We start from the raw sequence: 22802 nt of genomic DNA on the forward strand, positions 1-22802 counted from the left end.
TCCATACGAGCCTTCTCCCACCTTACTTCATCTAACCCTATCACCATATCCTTTCTCCCTCATGTACTTACCAAGCTTCCCCTTAAATGTATCGAAGCGATCTACATCAAAATGTGTCAGAAAATGAGGCTAATCCCTTCTCCCTCCCCAAAAAGGAATCAGGTTCGCAAAGCACTTATTCACTGCAAGAGTCAGCTCCTCCAAGGATAGTGATGAGTGAAGACAGTGCCCTTTTAATCAACAACTGGCAATGGCAGGAAACTCTAAAGAGATTTTTGATCACAGAGAGTGAGACAGGTTGCAAAAACCCATTTAGGCACATGGAGCTGTGTTCATTCTTAAGATATCAAAATAGGTCAATTTTTACACTGGAGTGAATAAATCTCACTGCAAACGCTGCTGCTCAAATCCTATCTCACGCAATGTTCACCCTTATCTCTCTGGCCTCCAGTGTATTGAGTTCAAAATCCTTGTCTCTAAATCCCCTGGTGGCCTCACCCATCCTAACTCTCCAATTCTCTCCAGCTCTATGCCCTAACATGCACCCACTGTTCCACAGACTCCTGCTTGCTGTGTATCCCTCTCTCTCCAGCTCTATGTCCTAACATGCACCCACTGTTCCACAGACTCCTGCTTGATGTGTATCCCTCTCTCTCCAGCTCTATGCCCTAACATGCACCCACTGTTCCACAGACTCCTGCTTGATGTGTATCCCTCTCTCTCCAGCTCTATGCCCTAACATGCACCCACTGTTCCACAGACTCCTGCTTGATGTGTATCCCTCTCTCTCCAGCTCTATGTCCTAACATGCACCCACTGTTCCACAGACTCCTGCTTGATGTGTATCCCTCTCTCTCCAGCTCTATGCCCTAACATGCACCCGCTGTTCTACAGACTCCTGCTTGCTGTGTATCCCTCTCTCTCCAGCTCTATGTCCTAACATGCACCCACTGTTCCACAGACTCCTGCTTGCTGTGTATCCCTCTCTCTCCAGCTCTATGTCCTAACATGCACCCGCTGTTCTACAGACTCCTGCTTGATGTGTATCCGCCTCTCCCTTCATTCTATCACCGGTGACAGAGCCTTCAACCAACACACCACTGAACCCCGACACTTACTCCCTAAATCTCATTGCCTCGCTACCCGACACCCTCTTTCATAGAATCATAGTATCTTTCAGCACAGGAGGCCATTCAGCCCATCATCCCTGTGTCAAAAGAGCTATCCAATTAGTCCCATTCCCCTGCTCTTTCCCCATAGCCCTGCAATTTTCTCCCCTTCAAGTATTCATCCAATTGCCATTTGAATGTTACTATTGAATCTGCCTCCACCACCCTTTCAGGCTATGCATTTCAGATCATAACAACTCGCTGCGTTCAAAAATTTCTCAACTCACCTCTGGCTTTTTTGCCAATTACCTTAAATCTGTGTCCTCTGGTTACCGACCCTTCTGTCAGTGGAAACTGTTCCTCCTTATTTATTCTATCAAAACTCTTCATGATTTTGAACGTCTCTATTAAATCTCCCTTTAACCTTCTCTGCTCTAAGGAGAACAATCCCAGCTTCTCTAGTCTCTCCATGTAACTGAAGTCTCTCATCCCTGGTACCATTGTTGTAAATCTCCTCTGCACCCTCTCTTTTTCAAAAGCCTTCTCAGGATTTACCTCTTTGACGGTGCCTTCGGTCACCTACCCCAGCACCCAGTACAGTACTGAGCGAGCGCTGCATTGTTCTGAGGTGCCTGACGTTACACCGAGGCCCCGTCTGCCCTCGCAGGCAGACGTGAAAGATCCCACGGCACTAATCGAAGAAGAGCAGGGGAGTTCTCCCCGATGTCCTGGCCAACATTCCTCCCTCAACCAACACCACCAAAACTGATCAACAGGTCACTTATCTGATTTGCCGATTGCCTACGTATCAACAGTGACTACACTTCAAAAAGTAATTAATTGGCTGTAAAGCCCTTTGGCACCCCCACAGACGGCGTGAAAGACGCTGTATAAATCCAAGTTCTTTCCTACTTTCCGTGCGGTCCTCACTGCTTTGGCACCTCGGGGTCACTTTGTCATATGAAACGAGGACTCTAAATATAAGTTGTTATTGTTCCAAATGAGTGAGACTTGGCAGGTCTGGCTCCAGTACACCTGTCCAAAACTCCTCCTATAGTAACGTTTTCCTACACTTCAAAAAGTACTTCATTGGCTGTAAAAAGGCTTTGGGACGTCCTGAGGTCGTGAAAGGCGCAAGATAAATGCAGGTTTTCTTTCCTCTCCTTTAGTAGCAAAAGATAAAGGTTAATTTATCTGGCGCAGGTGATGGGGCAGCAGCATAGTTGAAATCCAACACCACAAACCAGAGACTGACGCTCACACACTTAACCATTGCAACCTTATTACATGCTCCACAACAGAATCCCAGCACCTTCATTAAAACTGAGCGCATGTGTGTGTTTTCCCGTTCACATATTTGGCAGTAATCAATATGTACAATCGATTTAATAAATAATGCATTGGATTTGCTGACACTCGTTATCCTGGCTCTTAAGGAAGCCTTAACTCAAAACCACTTACCCGGTATCCCCATATCCAAATCTTCATAGTCCTTTTCAATCACATTTCTTGAGCTTCCATGCGTGAATCTGTTTCCCATTGGGTAGTATTTCACGTTAAAAACGAGAAACAAATCCCCGCAAGTTTTTTTTCCCAGTTTAAATCCAATTTTTAAACTTATTTTTTGCACGAAAAAGTTTTTTTTTTGGGAAGGTGGGGGGGGGAGAAATTGTCCCTCTTTTCTGACCAGTCAATCCAAGCCCAACAACAAAAAAAATGGGTGGGGGAGGAGGTCTCCGGAGATAAAAGGAGAAGAGGTTAAAGAAGCGATGGGACAGGATCGATGAGTCTGCTCAATCACCCGCGGAGCTGCCTTTGCAGAGAGTCAGCCCAGCACACCCGCCACAGGGAGGGACAAGACGGGACAATGCTCTCCCACCGCGTCGACGCTCCAAGACACTAGGATTTAATGCACGGAAATGGGGGGTTCCCTCGGATATCCAAGCACTGCTCTTTGGGTTGCCGAACTCATTCACCACGCAACTCCGCGCACGTTTCCACCGCGCCCCCCCGGTCACACAAAGCTCATGTGGCTGGGGAACTGAGCCGGGGGGTCAGTTTACATAGAAATCGGACGGAAGTTTCTGATTTAATATTTGGGACTCCTTTTCTCTCCCTCTCTGTAAGGGAGTGGGATAGGTTGTATAGAGGGGAACATGTCTTTTCAAAGAGACTTGCTTATTTGAGAGAGATTTTCGTTCCAACTTCTTTTATTTACACTAGTGACTTTCAAACTTTTCTGTGAGTGATTCAGGACCCCCGCCCCTGCAGATACCGGCACGCTCCCGGATTCCCTCTGCAAATGCCGACACACGTTTGGGGACCTAATATTGATGCGCCCCCTCAAATATTGACACACTCTCCAGACCCCCTACAAATATTGACACACTCTCCAGACCCCCTGCAAATATTGACACACTCCCCACAGCCCTTGAAAATATTGACACACTCCCCAGACCCTTTGCAAATACTGATACACTGCCCAGGCCACTTCCAAATATTGACACACTCCCCAGACCCCTTTCAAATATTGACACAATTCTGGGACCCCCTGCAAGTAGCAAGAGCTGAATTCCAGAGGTGAGGTGAGAGTGACTGCCCTTGACATCAAGGCAGCATTTGACCGAGTGTGGCACCAAGGAGCCCTAGTTAAATTGAAGTCAATGCGAATCAGGGGGAAAACTCTCCAGTGGCTGGAGTCATACCTAGCACAAAGGAAGATGGTAGTGGTTATTGGAGGCCAATCATCTCAGCCCGAGGGCATTGCTGCAGGAGTTCCTCAGGGCAGTGTCCTAGGCCCAACCATCTTTAGCTGCTTCATCAATGACCTTCCCTCCATCATAAGGTTAGAAGTGGGGATGTTCACAGATGATTGCACAGTGTTCAGTTCCATTCGCAACCCCTCAAATAATGAAGCAGTCCGAGCCCGCATGCAGCAAGACCTGGACAACATCCAGGCTTGGGCTCATAAGTGGCAAGTAACATTTGCGCCAGACAAATGCTAGGCAACGACCATCTCCAACAAGAGAGCGTCTAACCACCTCCCCTTGACATTCAATGGCATTACCATCGCCGAATCCCCCACCATCAACATCCTGGGGGTCACCATTGACCAGAAACTTAACTGGACCAGCCATATAAATACTGTGGCTACAAGATCAGGTCAGAGGCTGGGTATTCTGCGGCAAGTGACTCACCTCCTGACTCCCCAAAGCCTTTCCACCATCTACAGGGCACAAGTCAGGAGTGTGATGGAATACTCTCCACTCGCTTGGATGAGTGCAGCTCCAACAACACTCAAGAAGCTCGATACTATCCAGGACAAAGCAACACGCTTGATTGGCACCCCATCCACCACCATAAACATTCACTCCCTTCACCACCGGCACACAGTGGCTGCAGTGTATACCATCCACAGGATGCACTGCAGCAACTCGCCAAGGCTTCTTCGACAGCACCTCCCAAACCCGCAACCTCTACCACCTGGAAGGCCAAGAGCAACAGGCACATGGGAACAACACCACCTTCACGTTCCCCTCCAAGTCACACACCATCCCGACTTGGAAATATATCGCCGTTCCTTCATCGTCGCTGGGTCAAAATCCTGGAACTCCCTTCCTAACAGCACTGTGGGAGAACCTTCACCACACGGACTGCAGCGGTTCAAGAAGGCGGCTCACCACCACCTTCTCAAGGGCAATTAGGGATGGGCAATAAATGCCGGCCTCGCCAGCAACGCCCACATCCCATGAACGAATAATAAAAAAATACATTCATGGAGATATCCAGCAAATATTGACTCACACCCCTGGACCCCCTTCCCCGCAAATATTATGCTCACTCTTGTGAACCCCTTGCAAATATTATCACACTCCCCAGACCCATGCTCTCAGAATCCTTTATCCTAGCTTCTAAAAGACAGTGTCAGCTAAACGTTTTTATTAATACTAATAAATTGCCTGGGAGATTCCAATGGTCAGTTGATGAATTTAAGTTTTTAAGAGTTGGGGGAGCAACTTCAGAAAATCGCTCCAATGCCCCACCTACTGGCCAGAGCTTTCATCTACATCTTTACAGGTAACTGTTTACACTCAGGCTTTCCATTCTATATGTTTAGATAGAAAGAAGAAAGACTTGCATTTATATAGCGCCTTTCACGACGTCCCAAAGCCCTTTACAGCCAATGAGGTACTTTTGGAAGTGTGGTCACTGTTGTAATGTAGGAAACCCAGCAGCCAATTTGCACACAGCAAGCTCCCACAAACAGCAATGTAATAGTGGCCAGAGAATCTGTTTCTTAGTGGTGTTGGTTGAGGGATAAACATTGGCCAGGACACAGGGAGAACTCCCCTGTTCTTCTTCAAAATGGTGGCATGGGATCTTTTACATCCACCTAAAAAGGCAGATTTTTAATGTCTCATCCAAAAGATGACACCTCCAACAGTACAGCACTCCCTCAATATTGCACTGAGTGTGTCAGCATGTAGTCAAGTCTCTGGGGTGGGATTTAAACTTATAACCTTCTGACTCAGAAGCAAGAGTGCTACCCACTGAGCCAAGGCTGACACCATAGTACCTGTTGGACTATCAGGTGCCACTCCCCCATTGTACTCGCACCTCCTGCGGCCCCTTTCCTCAGTCAAGCATCCCCCAATCCCACCGCATTCCTTGTCATCTGCCATTTTCTGTCTTAAAAACACAGCGCACGTTTGTAAGTTTGCCCACTTATATAGTCTTTAACAAATATAAATTTCCATAAACAAAAATTGCTTCTTATGATGCTCAAAAGTTTGCCGTTTATGCAGTTTCTGAGTTTTTATATAAAACAGTTATCTTTATGCCCCCAAAATTGTTCAGAAGAGAATTTTTAAAACTGAATTTCCAACTAAAATGAAGATGGGAGGGGTTTACCATGATTGATGTGGACAGCAGCCAATCAGGAGGAATCCGGTCATTCAGATTCCTCTTCCAGCTAGGTTGAAACCACATGTAAAAATAAATTGAAATCTTCTTCGACTTTTCCACTGAGAAAAACAAATACGTTCTTATAGAATCATTCAGCCCAACATGCCAATGACGAGTCTTTGAAAGAGCTATCCAAAGAACTATCCAATTAGTCCCCTTCCCCATCTCTTTCCCCTTAGCCCTGCAATTTCTCCTTTTTAAGGATATATCCAATTCCCTTTTGAAATTACTGAATCTGCTTCCACCACCCTTTCAGACCGTGCATTCCAGATCAGCCGCGCCTCTAGCCAAACTGTTCCAGTCCAGCTGCAATACTGGCATCTACCCGACAATGTGGAAAATTGTCCACAAAAAGCAGGACAATAGAACAATTACTCACCAATAACCTGCTCACCGATGCTCAGTTTGGGTTCCGCCAGGATTACTCGGCTCCAGACCTCATTACAGCCTTGATCCAAACATGGACAAAAGAGCTGAATTCCAGAGGTGAGGTGGGAGTGACTGCCCTTGACATCAAGGCAGCATTTGACCAAGTGTGGCACCAAGGAGCCCTAGTAAAATTGAAGTCAATGGGAATCAGGGGGAAAACTCTCCAATGGCTGGAGTCATACCTAGCACAAAGGAAGATGGTAGTGGTTGTTGGAGGCCAATCATTTCAGCCCCAGGACATTGCTGCAGGACTTCCTAGGCCAACCACCTTCAGCTGCTTCATCAATGACCTTCCCTCCATCATAAGGTCAGAAATGGGGATGTTCGCTGATGATTGCACAGTGTTCAGTTCCATTTGTAACCCCTCAGATAATGAAGACCTGGACAACATCCAGGCTTGGGCTGATAAGTGGCAAGTTACATTTGTGCCAGACAAGTGCCAGGCAATGACCATCTCCAACAAGAGGGAGTCTAACCACCTCCCCTTGACATTCAATGGCATTACCATCGCCAAATCCCCCACCATCAACATCCTGGGGGCCACCATTGACCAGAAACTTAACTGGACCAGCCACATAAATACTGTGGCTACAAGAGGTTGGGTATTCTGTGGCAGGTGACTCACCTCCTGACTCCCCAAAGCCTTTCCACCATCTACAAGGCACAAGTCAGGAGTGTAATGGAATACTCTCCACTTGCCTGGATGAGTGCAGCTCCAACAATACTCAAGAAGCTCGACAACATCCAGCCCGCTTGATTGGCACCCCGTCCAACACCTTAAACATTCACTCCCTTCACCACCGGCGCACCATGGCTGCAGTGTATACCGTCCACAGGATGCACTGCAGTAACTCGGCAAGGCTTCTTCGACAGCACCTCCCAAACCCACGACCTCTACCACCTGGAAGGACATGGGCAGCAGGCACATGGGAACAACACTACCTGCACATTCCCCTCCAAGTCACACACCATCCCGACTTGGAAATATGTCGCCGTTCCTTCATCGTCGCTGGGTCAAAATCCTGGAACTCCCTTCCTAACAGCACTGTGGGAGAACCTTCATCTCACGGACTGCAGCGGTTCAAGATGGTGGCTCATCACCACCTTCTCAAGGGCAGTTAGGGATGGGCAATAAATGCTGGCCTTGCCAGCGTCGCCCACATCCCATGAACGAATAAAAAAAAATTCCAGATCATAACAACTTGCTGCGTAAAAAAATTCTCCTCATTTCCCCCCTGGATATTTTGCCAATTATCTTACCTCCTGCCAGTGGAAACAGTTTCTTCCTATATACTGTTCTTGATAAACCTTTTTCATTTGCTTTCTAACTGTCAACAAAGAAACCACGGGTGCTGTTAATCACAGGTCTATGGTAGCAGTCTATAATAGCAAAGAGCAGTTATTACTATATTAAATGAAAGATTTGCATGAAATGAAACTTTGAGCGGTGGATGACAATTTGTCAAAACCTTTTTTGAGTGATTTGATTGATTCACCTTTTTTGTTCTTATTTTCCTGACTGGTGCTTTTAGGATTGGTTATTTTCATAAATTGTTTCTCACGGTGTTTTTCAAGCTGCTTACCTTGCTTTTAATTCATACATTCCCTACCTTGTCAGTTCTGATTTGTTTCACTACTTGAGCCAATCAACAAAGTGTGAGAGTGAAAGTGTTGACGATGAAAGTATAATTGAAAAATCATAACAATGAGAAGTAAAATGAATGTGTATAGAAAGTGCTTGCTTAAGCAACACTTTCAATATATTCGTTGTAAATTGCCCGCGGTCGGTTGATGAATATAACTATTTTTTCCAAACAAAATGGCGACAGAGTTGGGAGACAGACTTCACAAACTTACTCCGCAGAGGCACCTAACGTCCAGAGCCTGAAACTACATTGTGACAAATGACATTGCAAATAGTGTTGACATAGTGATTTACAATTGTAAACGTTGACCCACAAATGTGACCAAAAATTGTGAGAACAGGAAGTAAGGTTTATGGATAGGAAGGGTGCCCTGTGCAAGTTTTAAAAAAAATAATATATAGATAGATGACAGATAGATAAATACCACAGCAACTTCTTACCTTAAGGTCTGCCTTTTGTTTTATTCTCTGAGTACCATTCCAATCCTTTGTTGATATTTCTGAAACAGCTATTTTCCTTTTCATATAAATACTAAGTTCCTTTGTCCCCCTAATTACGTGAGCTGAGCGAAGCATGTTAAATACATTAATCTTTTTAACAACTGGAAAATTTTGGAAGACAAAGGTGGGCGGCTCTTATCTCTTAAAGTTCATTCCACACGTGGCAAGACAGTCGCCATATGCGAGTGAATGGGTGTCTGTCATTGTCAGGAATCCTTTAGCAGCTACAAATGCTCAGCATTCCACAGTCGCAATTGTCCCAGGCGTCAGTCAACAAAACACGGCGCCTGAGATTGTCAACTCAAGATAGCTTGGCTCACCCAGGGTTAAAGGTTAATCCCATTCGAGTTTTGTTTGCTTAATAGTATTGAAAGCGGAGGCCGTGGTGTAGTACGTGTGTGATACCTACTGGACAACGGCCAGCAAAGGACTTACTTCCCAGAATCTGTATACAGCTATTTAACCTCCTGAGTGCTGAAATTTTGCAAAGATTCACAATTTTCTTTTGTTATCCCCCAGCCCCCCGCCCCCTCCAGTTTTCTCTCTCCCCTGCCAAAGTTGCTGATTGATGCAGGAGTTCCGTTCCAAGGGCACCAGTACCTCAAGCAAATGCAAATTCTTCAAGTGATAGTGAGCGTTGACAGGTTTATCAACTATGGGGGGCATCATGTTATTGTGAATTATGTCATTTAAAAAAAATGTTTTAAAACCTTATTTTGGAAATTAGAAATTTCAATTACTGAGAAAAAATGGTTAACACTAAACATCAACCACCATAATCTAACCCTAACCATCAGTCTAACCCTAACCATAAATCTAACCCTAACCCTAAACCATCCTAAATACAAAACTGTGACCCTAAATCTAATCCAAACCTTAAATCCACCCCGAACACTAAATTTCCCTGAGGAAGCTGTAGATTCAGCGAAGCTAGTCGGAGAAAAAGATTCTAAGGAGGAGAAACCAACAGAATCAAAGAACCACCTTGTGGTAAGCATTAAATTACTAGTGGAGACTTCACAGTGCCAAACAACAACAACTTTCATTTATATAGCATCTGTAACATAGTAAAACGTCCCAAGGCGCTTTACAGCAGCAATTATCAAACAAAATTTGACACTGAGCCACACACAAGGTCAAAGGTAGGTTTTGAGGAGCGTCTTAAAGGAGCAGAGAGAGGCGGAGAGGTTTAGGGAAGGGATTTCAGAGCTTAGGGCCTGGGCAGCTGAAGGCACAGCCGCCAATGGTGGAGCGATTAAAATCGGGGATGTGCGAGAGGCAAGAATTGAAGGAGAGCAGAGATCCCGGTGGGTTGTCGGGCTGCAGGAGGTTATAGAGATAGGGAGCGGGCAAGACCATGGAGGGATTTGAAAACAAGGATGAGAATTTTAAAATTGAAGCGTTCCCGGACCGGGAGCCAATGTAGCTCAGCGAGCACAGGGTGATGGGTGAACGGGACCTGGAGCGACAGATGCTAGTAACATCTCTTTAACCTCTAGTGCATTTTTCTAGACTCAGAGAATGGCCATCACTATGCGGAGCACATGCAGGCTGCCTGGCAACCATACGCATGGGAGACCAAACTCTGGAAACCTATGAATCCCCCCATAGCCAGAGACAAGGGATTCACAAGAGTCATCTTTCATCCTGGTAGTCACATGTGTGATGAAGTGTACATCCATTCCCATTATTTTAAGGCACTAGGACCATGGTGAGTGGATAGTGGCAACTAACTAGGCTCCCAATATGTCATCACGGGTGTTCCTGATTAAGTAAAACAAGCAAAGGGGGTTATAAAACCCAACATTGCTTTCAACAGCTTCAGATCATAACCACTGCTCCCATTTTTTCGGCCATTTACCGCTCCCCTAGACCCATCTTTTGTTTCTTTACTTGACCCATTCCCACCCTCCTTGCTTTGCACCATCATGCCTTTTGTCATTTAACCACTCCCGCCCTCCACCCTATCACAGACTTTCCCTTTTGTTCTCTCCTCCCCTCCCCCACCTTTACCTGGCTCTATACTTGCTTAAAAACTGTTAAATCTTTAACTTCTTCCAATTCTGACAAAGGGTCACCAACCTGAAACTCTGTTTCTTTCTCCACCAATGCTGCCTGACTCGCTGAGTGTTTCCAGCAGTTTCTGTTTTTTGTTATAAAACCCAATGTTTCAGATCGGGGCAGATTTTCAGGGACGAGAGACAGAGGTCTGTGCGAAGTGTGATTTCGGCTTTGTGAGTCTAACAAAAATGCACAGGAGTGCTGAACTCCTTTAGTTGACTAGGTTGAATTGGTGTCGACATACAATTGCTGACCACCCTGACACAAGGAGCACTTGATCACATGTGGTGTCAGAAATGGGATTTCGGCCCCTATCGACCACTGGAGAACCACAGTTAAAGTGGAAGAGAAAAAATGGAGTCTGAAGTGGTACTAAAATGGCTGTCAGAGCTACAACAACATAGAAACATAGAAAATAGGGGCAGGCGTAGGCCATTCGGCCCTTCGAGCCTGCTCCGCCATTCAACATGATCATGGCTGATCCTCTATCTCAATACCATATTCCCGCTCTCTCCCCATACCCCTTGATGCCTTTTGTGCCTAGAAATCTATCCAGCTCCATCTTAAATATATTCAGTGACTTGGACTCCACAGCCTTCTGTGGTAGAGAATTCCACAGGTTCACCACCCTCTGAGTGAAAAAATTTCTCTTCATCTCAGTCCTAAATGTCCTACCCTGTATCCTGAGACTGTGAACCCTCGTTCTGGACCCCCCCAGCCAGGGGAAACATCCTCCCTGCATCCAGTCTGTCTAGCCCTATCAGAATTTTATATGTTTCAATGAGATCCCCTCTCATTCTTCTAAACTCGAGTGAATACAGACCGAGTCGACCCAATCTCTCCTCATACGACAGTCCTGCCATCCCAGGAATCAGTCTGGTGAACCTTCGCTGCACTCCCTCTATGGCAAGTATATCCTTTCTTAGGTAAGGAGACCAAAACTGCACACAATACTCCAGGTGTGGTCTCACCAAGGCCCTGTATAACTGCAGTAAGACATCCTTGCTCCTACAATGACTACAACAACATCAGCAGTTATTTCTACAGATGTTTGCACGCTCAGAGGAGCAAAACCAATGACAACAGCAGGCCCAGAGGGTTTGGCTGCCTGCTGAACCTTTGAAGAAGTTAGACTCTGAGGGAGAGGTTAATACCTTCCGAAATAACTTTGAGGGTATTGCCACAGCAACACTGTGGCCAAATGAGGACTGGGTAGTACACTTAGCCTTACTGCTGACAGGCTGCCTGTGCTGGACCAGTCAGGCTATTCATCCAGATGGAACAACCAGCTATGCGATAGTCAAGGAAGCCATTCTACAGAGGCTTGGGATAACCAAGGAGAGGTACCAGATGTGCTTCTGGGCCCGATGTCTGCAGGCAAGGGAGATGCCGTGGTCCGTGTTCCACCAGCTGTGAGACCTGTGCTGGGGTTGGTTGACCCCAGGAGAACTTTGGGCCCTGAAGTTGCAGAAAAAGTGGTGCTCGGACAGTTTGTAAATGTGTTGCCCCAAAAAGCCCGGATCTGGGTACGAGAACACCCCAAGCTCATGATACTTATGGTGGTCTTGGCCTAAACATTCTAATGAAGCCCGAGGAGGGAGCGCCTGCTTCACTGGCTCCGCCCCTACACCAGAACCCAAAAGACAGCATCCAGATCACCCAAGATGGACTCAGCCTAAGACGAAGAGGGGAAAGGGAGCCGAAGAGTGCTGTGAAGGGACATTGAGTTGTGAGGGAAGGTGGAATCAAAGGTAAAAGCCAAAATTAGTCAAGTGAAGAGGCAGCTGAAAATGTGTATAACCTGCCTAGGAGCAGGGGGATGGATAATCTTCTCCAGCAGGAAGGTCTGACCCAGGGAACTGTTATGCTTGCGGAGAGTGGAGACACACAGCAAGGCGGTGCCTCAATCTAACAAATGAGGTGATGGGTCACCTCGTCCACAACATGATAAGGAATTTGTGGTTCCCCTAGTGGTAGAGGGGAAAACCACCATGGCATCGATGGACTCAAAGTAGGCAAAGCCTGATAATGCAGGGGTTAGTTCCCCAGAAAAAAATAAGAAAGTCGTACAGTAGAAATTAAATGTACACATGATGATCAAGAGCTTACCCTTTGGCTCTGGTTACTGTTGAGATTGGCCAGCAGTGCAGTCGGTTGGAAGTGGGGATACCTGTACTGGTGGACTCAGCTTATCCAGTAGGGCTGGGGAGAGACTTTCCAGAATTTGATCAGGTCTTGAAACTGAGGGAAATGTTGATCTTAAGTAATAGGAAGATTGCGATTGCAGATGATACAAAGGAAAAGTCACTAGCCAAAATACTTCCTTTTGATGACGCTGACTTAGTTCACCGCTGTCCTTAAATAAGAAATTCTGAAGCAGCAACGCTTAGAACGAAATAGGTTCTGTTTTCTGGGAGAACGGAATCCCACAGCTAACCTTGGTATTGGTGTGAGAAATGTCTGTACGGAACAAAAGAGTGATCCATCGCTGAAGTTTTCTTACGATGGGCTGGTGTCAGCTAATGGTGAGGTTCTGAGTGAATACAAGGTGATGCAGTTTCCCCATTTCATTCTCTTGTAAAGAGTCACAAAACAATTACTGACAGAAGATACGTGAGCAATGAGTGGTTCCCAACCTTTCCGTAATACGGTCAAGAGGTTGGCTCATGGATATTTGCTTGGGCAGCATCTGGGTACAGAAAAAACAAGGGCAAGAATTTTGTTGGTGTTTATAAGGATATTGAGAATTACTGTGGCAGCTGTCTCGACTGTCAGCTAGTAGCCCTTCGTCCCAACTTTAAAGCTCACCACTGATTGCAGTGCCTTTTGAAAGAGTGGCTATATATTTAGTGGGTCCTTTACAGAAATCAGGTAGAGGTCACCAGTATATATTGGTAATATAGGATTACGCAACCAGATGCCCTGAAGCCATTCCATTGCATAATACTGCATCGAAGAACATAGCTTTAGCTTTAGTAGATGTATTTTGCTGAGTTGGGTGGCCAAAATAAATCCTTACAGATCAAGGCACCCTGTTCATGTCAGAAGTAATGAGGGATTTGTGTAAATTACTAAAGGTGGAAAGGTTGCGGACTTCTGTTTATCATCTGCAGACAGGCTATTTGCCCGAGTGATTCAACAAAACCCTAAAACAAGTGATTAGGAAGTTTGCACGGGAGGACGGTAAAGATTGGGATAGTCTACATCCTGATATAATGTTGCAATTCGAGAGGTTCCACAATCCTTAATGGGGTTTTTCCCGTTCTAGCTTCTGTGCGGGAGACAGCCTCTTGATATCTTGGACGTAGATATCTGGGAGGAGCAGACGTGTAAGGGGATAAACACTGTAGATTATGTTTTGAGAATGAAAGATTGGCTCACGTGTGCAAGTAAACAGGCAGCTGCATCATAATCAGGGTACCCGACTGCGATACTTTAATGTGGGTAATCAAGTGTTAGTGTAATGCCCAGTATCTTTCCTTTCCTCTCCCTGCTTCCCAGGTAATGCTTGGTTTCATTAATTCACTGTGTTTGCATTAAGCATCCAATTCACTGAGCAGCTGAAGGGGTCGAGGAAGCTGAAGGAAAAAGTCAGAAACGGAAGGAGATGATACGTGAAACTGGCAGACTCCTGTGCATCGAGATACAATTACTGGCCATCCTGACACAAGGGGCACATGATACAACAATAGTGGAGTTGCTGACTAATCATAGCAATCAATCTCTATCAGTTAGTCTACAACAGACCCAGAGCTTTGGGAACCGTAGGTCCAAGGACACCTGTTCCTCCCAAGCCTGTTACACTCACCACATGCCATGTCTCAAATTACTTATGTACTGTATCTGACAGATTTGCCATAACAGCTAGAATAATCTAACAGTAACCGAAAGACTGTTACATAGAAGCTGGAACCTACTAAACTAATTTTGATAATGGGAGACTCGAACTTCATAGAATCATAGAAGTTTACAACATGGAAACAGGCCCTTCGGCCCAACATGTCCATGTCGCCCAGTTTATACCACTAAGCTAGTCCCAATTTCCTGCACTTGGCCCATATCCCTCTATACCCATCTTACCCATGTAACTGTCCAAATGCTTTTTAAAAGACAAAATTGTACCCGCCTCTACTACTGCCTCTGGCAGCTCGTTCCAGACACTCACCACTCTTTGAGTGAAAAAATTGCCCCTCTGGACCCTTTTGTATCTCTCCCCTCTCACCTTAAATCTATGCCCCCTCGTTATAGACTCCCCTACCTTTGGGAAAAGATTTGACTATCTACCTTATCTATGCCCCTCATTATTTTATAGACTTCTATAAGATCACCCCTCAACCTCCTACTCTCCAGGGAAAAAGGTCTCAGTCTATCCAACCTCTCCCTATAAGTCAAACCATCAAGTCCCGGTAGCATCCTAGTAAATCTTTTCTGCACTCTTTCTAGTTTAATAATATCCTTTCTATAATAGGGTGACCAGAACTGTACACAGTATTCCAAGTGTGGCCTTACTAATGTCTTGTACAACTTCAACAAGACATCCCAACTCCTGTATTCAATGTTCTGACCAATGAAACCAAGCATGCTGAATGCCTTCTTCACCACCCTATCCACCTATGACTCCACTTTCAAGGAGCTATGAACCTGTACTCCTAGATCTCTTTGTTCTATAACTCTCCCCAACGCCCTACCATTAACGGAGTAGGTCCTGGCCCGATTCGACCTACCAAAATGCATCACCTCACATTTATCTAAATTAAACTCCATCTGCCATTCATCGGCCCACTGGCCCAATTTATCAAGATCCCGTTGCAATCCTAGATAACCTTCTTCACTGTCCACAATGCCACCAATCTTGGTGTCATCTGCAAACTTACTAACCATGCCTCCTAAATTCTCATCCAAATCATTAATATAAATAACAAATAACAGCGGACCCAGCACCGATCCCTGAGGCACACCGCTGGTCACAGGCCTCCAGTTTGAAAAACAACCCTCTACAGCCACCCTCTGTCTTCTGTCGTCAATCCAATTTTGTATCCAATTGGCTACCTCACCTTGGATCCCGTGAGATTTAACCTTATATAACAACCTACCATGCGGTACCTTGTCAAAGGCTTTGCTAAAGTCCATGTAGACCACGTCTACTACACAGCCCTCATCTATCTTCTTGGTTACCCCTTCAAAAAACTCAAATCAAATTTGTGAGACATGATTTTCCTCTCACAAAACCATGCTGACTGTTCCTAATCAGTCCCTGCCTCTCCAAATGCCTGTAGTTCCTGTCTCTCAGAATACCCTCTAACAACTTACCCACTACAGATGTCAGGCTCACCGGTCTGTAGTTCCCAGGCTTTTCCCTGCCGCCCTTCTTAAACAAAGGCACAACATTTGCTACCCTCCAATCTTCAGGCACCTCACCTGTAGCTGTCGATGATTCAAATATCTCTGCTAGGGGACCCGCAATTTCCTCCCTAACCTCTCTAAGATAAAAAAGCTGTCCAAAACCAATCATACAAATTGACAGCTTTCCAGGAGCAAAATTCCGACCATGCTACAACAATCCTGGACAAATCGGAACCTCATCCAGAAACTAGAAAAGTGATGCTCTCGATTGGCATGAATGACAGCACTGAGAGCACTGACTGCAATTACAAACAACTGCAGTCGTTACTGAAAGTGGCAAAATATAAATTCCTAAATGCACAAATCTGAGTTGCCAGAAATTAATTTCAGTGAATCACTTCTACAAACAGAAAAGGACACGATCGGGGAGTTAAAGCAGTACATGAAAACCTGTCCCTAGAATACCGGCAATAACTGCCAGATCCTTCAGACTGAGTCCTGATGAAATCCATTGGAGGGGAAACACAGCCCATAATCATAATAAAGCACTGGACGAAATCTTTAAACCGAAGAAGGCATCAACCCAAGAAACAGTGGGACCTAAACCTAGCAAAAACCTCAACAATTCCCAGCTCTTTACTCCCACAGAAACACGAAAAAGAGCTTTAAGCAAAGGCCTCATATTTATACCCACCACGAGACTCTGTAAAGAGCCAAACCAGGAAGACTTAAACAGACAGGTTTTACAGAGAAGTAAAATTGACAGATTACTTCAACTCCCCGCTAACAGGCAAATAACCTTTCACACCACCGTCAGAATGGACGCCACAAAATAACCAGGCAGACCCTGAAATCTTAAATTTCATCAAAGCAACACAATCAGAAATGGAAAAAAAATCCCCACATCAAAAGATAAACAAAACCTTAGCAGAAAAGAAAGAAGAGCACCGACTGAACAAAGAAACAACTCGGACATCATCGGGCAGCAATATAGGTTATTATGGACAGGTAACGGGAACTGTTTGAAGCACACTGACAATTACATAATACCAACCACTACATTAAGTTAACAAAACCAATCTATGAGGAAACACAACAAAGAAATTGGAAACATTAACACAACGAAACATATCAATCAGAAACGGATTAAATGCCTGAGGAGGAAACAACCGCGATCCAGAAAATTCTACATACTCTCCATTACCAGGAGAAATACCACCAGGAAGACCTACTGTGTCAGACTGTGGTAGCGAATCCTACAGAGTAGCAGAATATATCGACTCATTCCTAAACCCCTCATCACAGAAACACCCGAGCCATATCAAAGACACTTACCATTTCATGAAAATATAAACTCACTGACCGTATTGTGATACATTTTGCAATGGTCATCGAAATCCTATACACAAATATAGAAACAGACAGAGGCATGCTGGCATTTGAAAACATTGTCACACAGTACCCCCAGCCCAACAGACCAGACACAGCCATAATGCAGTTACTGCACCTGGGACTAACAAAAAATAACTGAACTCAATTATAAATTCTATCTTCAAATTAAGGGCACAGCTATGGACAATTTTTTTTCCTGCCTATGTAATCAAGCAGCCCGCTTGATTGGCACCCCATCCACCACCCTAAACATTCACTCCCTTCACCACAGGCACACTGTGGCTGCAGTGTGTACCACCCACAGGATGCACTGCAGCAACTCGCCAAGGCTTCTTCGACAGCACCTCCCAAACCCGCGACCTCTACCACCTAGAAGGACAACAGCAGCAGGCACATGGCCACCTGCACGTCCCCCTCCAAGACACACACCATCCTGACTGGGAAAACAGCATCTTTGAAAAGTGTCCCAGGCTCCCGATGTGTTAGTACAGATACTTGGATATGGCGAGTTTGGACACATTCAAAAGCAGAATTAGAAGAATTTGTAAACACCCTGAACAATCACCCACCCGTCCATTAAACTGAAAGCTACAACACACAAGGAAAGCTTCAATTTCCTTTAGACTACAGTGTTTAAATTGGCTCAAGAAAACACCAACCACAAGCTAGTAACGAAGATATATTTCAAGGAAACGCACAAAAAGCCACCATCCAAAACACACCTTCTGGTGGGCTTGTAAAATCACAAGTTAACGGGGAGGTCCACCGTATATGTAGAAAACGGGAGGATTGATATCAGGCCAACCACAACTCTTTTCACTGCGCTAACATAGAGAGGATACACTAAAAGATTCCTCAGGCACGCGAAGTCAACCCACGGCCACAAGACAGCAAAACACAGAGACCCCACCGCTGATAACAACATATTACACAATGGCCAACCAAATAAACAGAGTGATTAAAAACAACTGAAAAATTAAAAGAGGAGATGAACGCACTCAGTATAGTATAGCAGAACGTCACCTTATAAAAGGGGCAAAAATCTCAAAGACCTACTGGTCAGCAGCAGAGTAAGGAACCAATCAACTCGAAACTGTGGAAACCAGAAATGTGGGAAATGTAAACACCTAATAATCTGAAAAATGATAGAAAGGGTAGGACCATCGGAAGAAACAGCCCTAATAAATCAGTGGATTACATGTGAACAGCAAGTAACCCTAATATAGGGACCAGCCCCACCACTATAACCCCAGCCAAGGAATAAAAAAAAAACGGATATTGGCAAGAAAAACAGGACAAGTGTGAACCAAATAGAAGTGGCAGGTCCTAGTCTGACAGAAACTCCGGCAATAAATGAGAATATGAACACAAGAAGGGACAACTACCCTCCTGCCCGTACACCCTAACTTAACCCTAAACCTCTCCCTAAAGCTAACAACGGAGGGATTGTACATTCTGAGATAAAGTTGCTGGGGCCAGTCCAGTGTTATGACACTGGCTCTCCAGGGCATACAGCGATTGATTGGATCGCTGATTCTGAAACTGAGGAGGAAAGCCGGTTCAACGAGATGCTTCGTCCGTGCTGACATCCCTCCTCATCCTTTAGGGTCGGGGCCCCTGACTGATGCGCAGAGACGTCAGGACGCAGAGACCCTCGTGCTCAATTTCTCGAGCCGGCTTCTTCCCTCACTTTCGGAGTCGGTGATCCACCAATTGTGTTCAAAACCCCTCCCCCCCCTCCCACTCCAGCCTTACAACCCTCCGAAATCTCTGTGCTCTTCCAATTCTGGCCTCTCGTGCATCCTCGATTTTCATCGCTCCACCATTGGCGGCCGTGCCTTCAGCTGCTTAGGGCCTAAGCTCTGGAATTCCCTCCCTAAACCTCTCCTCCATTAAGACGCTCTTTAAAACCTACCTCTTTGACCAAGCTTTTGGTCACCTGTCCTAATATCTGCTTATGTGGCTCGGTGTCACATTTTGTCTGATAACTCTCCTGTTAAACACCTTGGGATGTTTTACTACGTTAAAGGTGCTAAATAAATGCAAGTTGTTGTTAATGGGGAGCTTCAATAACAAAGTTGTTTACTGATATCTATAAACAGCACAAGCATTTCCTGTTCCTGTTCTGAGCTCTGGTTAAATAACAAATCTGTATATTATTAAAAATCTAGTGTGGGCACTTCCTTTTTTTCATTCATTCTTGGGATGTGGGTGTCGCTGGCAAGACTGGCATTTATTGCCCATCCCCTAGTTGCTTTCTTCTTCAGCGGTTTGATACAACTGAGTGGCTTGCTAGGCCACTGCAGAGGGTAGTTAAGAGTCAACCACGTGGGTGTGGGATGAGAGTCACATATAGGGCAGACCGGGTTATGCAGTCGAAGTAGGGCAGACAGGGCTATCACTCTTTAGGGTTAGTAGACTTGGTTTACAGGGATTTGAGCGAAGCAGGTCGGCAGTACTGCAAAGCATTGTTGATGATTGACCAGCTAGCTGGATCAATGGAGCCTGAAGGGGTGGACCTGTCACTGGTGGGGGTACTGGGACTCTTCTCACTCAGCTCCAGTTAACCCTGCAAGGAAATGCCAAAATTTGTTCGGGTGATCCTGGCTGGACAAGTAGTGGGGACGTTTACCGATGCTCTGCGCTGCACTGTTTTAACCGGTTAAACTCCAGCAGTACCCCTGTGTACATTTGGGGGACCCTAAGCCTTGGCTTTTGTCATCCTGCCCCTAAGCTCTCTGGATATTGGAAGGTGGGTTCTGTCGCTATGAGGGGAGAGTGTGCAGCCCATATCGGACAAACAGAAACTCCACCTGTGCGGATTTCTCAGCCACTTGCTTTGGAGGCTCTCAATGGGTAATGGAGTTCCGTTCACTTCTTTCTGACAGGCCAAAACATCACAGTCAAGAGAGCTTCAAAACATATTTTTGTTCATCACAGAGGTGAAGCCAAAGAAAAAAAACGAAAGAACTTGCATTTATATAGTATCTGTCACGATCTCAAGACGTCCCAAAGCGCTTTACAGCCAGTAAAGTACTTTTAGAAGGATAGTAACTGTTGTAATGAAGGAAACATGGCAGCCAATTTGCACACAGCAAAGTCCCACAAACAGCAATGAGATAACGACTGGGTAATCTGTCCAAGTGATGTTGGTTGAGGGATAAATATTGGCCCAGGACACCGGGGAGAACTCCCCTACTCTTCTTCAAATCGTGCTATGGGATCTTTTATGTCTACCTGAGAGGGCAGACAGGGCCTTGGTTTAATGTCTCATCTGAAAAACAGTACCTCTGACAGTGCAGCACTCCCTTCAGTACTGCACTGAAGTGTCAGCCTGGATTATGTGCTGAAGACTCTGAAGTGGGACTTTGATCCCATGACCTTCTGACTCAGAGGCAAGAGAGCTACCCACTGAGCCACGGCTGACACCCTGCATTGAAATAATGCTCGGAACTAGATCTCGGTGTGCTCGTTGCACGTTGTTTGGAACTTAGCACTATCCTTGAAGAAAAAAAAAATAGAGTCAAATACAAAAACACATTTATTGGAATGTTTAGTATCTCTGCTGATAGTTTACCTGACGCCACACTGCCTAGTCTATAAATAATATTGAATAGAACCCCCGATTACAGACCATGGGACATGAGGTAGTATTAGGTCAAACTCTATGTGACTGGTGTCTGTCCCACCACTACAACCACCCAGAAAGACGCCAGATCACTGATGTAAACTTTCCAGACAGGCCTTTGTCTCATAATCACCGTCACTTCAAAACCTCAACAAGTCAATCTGTGAGTTCAACCGAGGGTCATCTAGTGTAATCATTACTGGAGAAACGCACATCTCATAGAGCCAATAGGCTCATAGGGGACTTCTAGGTTCTGAAGCACACTTGGAATTACCTTTGGCTTTGGAGGGTTCCAAGCTTTGTTATTCATTCTCAGACAGGAAACCTTGGTTAACTCTTTTGTAGAAACGTGGGCTGTTGGCCAAAGACAGTACTCTACGTGCTGTAAAACATGTCTCACTGCCAGGGACTGGAATAGCCACATGCACTGACCCAACTGACCAGTGTGTTTGTTCGCAGAACCTGTCCAATCAGTTAAGGATAGAATTGGCACAGAAGTGACAAAGGGAACGAAGAGAGGCTCAGTTGTGAATCGCAGAGGTTATATTATATGATGCTGCCTGCACTTATGTCACTGAAGCTGAATTATTAATTAGCATTATGCAGTACACTTTTACACAGACAATATGGGGGAACGGAGATCAGGACAGTACAGACATGTGAAAAGTTTGTTCAAGTTTACGCTGTGTCTCGATCAACTAGAATCATACAGCACAGAAGGAGGCCATTCAGCCCTCCGTGCCTATGCCAGCTCTTCGAACGAGCTATCCAATTAGTCCCACTCCACCCTGCTCATTCCCCCGAAACTTTGTCGTGAATGAGAGGTGAATTCTTTTTCTCGTAAGTGATTTTTTCCCCCCCCCCATCTAATTTTCGCCCCATCTCTAGTGAAGGCACTGACTCCCGCCACAGGGTATGGAATCATGTTTGCTGGCAGCACCCTCTGGCACATTGCCTGCGTGGCTGTTCTAAATGTGTCGGCCCCGAGTGCGAGCGTCGTTGGGCTATTCTACCATGGGGTGCACCGCGGCCTCGCCCGATCCTGTACCTCACCTGATATCCATGCAAAAGAGTTTCCAGCAAAGGGTCATCGGGTAGTGATCAGGACCCTGACTGATTTTTTTTAGCGCCTTTGTAGCCCAGGGGGGCTGAAGCTGAATGTTGCACCTCCCGCCACCCCTCCCTGACCAGCAACCCAGCTGAGATCAGCGACCACAGCGCAGACCTAGAAAAATTGATTACAGTTGCTTGTTAAAAGGAAGATATATTTTATTCTATTCACTTATTAACCTTTAGACAGGTTCAGGGAAGCTCGAGTCTCCCAGGGCTGGATTTGTTTTCAGCTCAGATACTTTGACACTAAAATAAATACAGATAGTAAGTAATATTTAATTATAAACGGTGATAGAGCTGTTCCAAATATCAGTGCTCCCTTTATTACTGCAATATTAACCCCTGAACTGCTACTGTAAACATTGAAAACCAGGAATGCACACGTTCTCAGGTCGCATGTTCCAGCAGTGCTCATGGATAATGACCAGGATCTGATACCCAATCCCAGGGGGTTTCAGGTTAATTATAGTTCCCTGGCTGCTGTAGGGAGTGCATTGCCCAGGGAATTTATCCCTTTCTTCCACCACCACCACTCCCCCTCAACTCCTCCCTCCTCTCTGCAAAGAAAATCCAGGCTGGAATGTGTTACACACAAGGCAACACAGAGACAGTGTGT

At 45.5% G+C, this 22802-nt stretch overlaps 1 protein-coding gene across 2 annotated transcripts in view; it reads right to left on the bottom strand.

The window, feature by feature from the left end:
• The window catches only part of epoa (erythropoietin a), a 33548-nt gene extending 24587 nt beyond the window's left edge, over positions 1-8961 (bottom strand). The window contains exons 1-2 of one of the 2 annotated variants that reach the window (XM_067972114.1): positions 8590-8961; positions 7764-7827 (exon numbers count right to left, since the gene is read on the bottom strand). In XM_067972114.1, the coding sequence (XP_067828215.1) occupies positions 7764-7827; positions 8590-8724 (199 nt within the window). In that variant the 5' untranslated portion in view covers positions 8725-8961. Of the gene's footprint in view, positions 1-2570; positions 3075-7763; positions 7828-8589 lie in introns of those variants that run through there. The other variant, XM_067972115.1, reaches the window with a different exon arrangement.
• Positions 8962-22802: the final 13841 nt, after the last annotated feature.

Source organism: Heptranchias perlo, chromosome 35, assembly GCF_035084215.1.
Source record: "Heptranchias perlo isolate sHepPer1 chromosome 35, sHepPer1.hap1, whole genome shotgun sequence".
NCBI lineage: Eukaryota > Metazoa > Chordata > Chondrichthyes > Hexanchiformes > Hexanchidae > Heptranchias > Heptranchias perlo.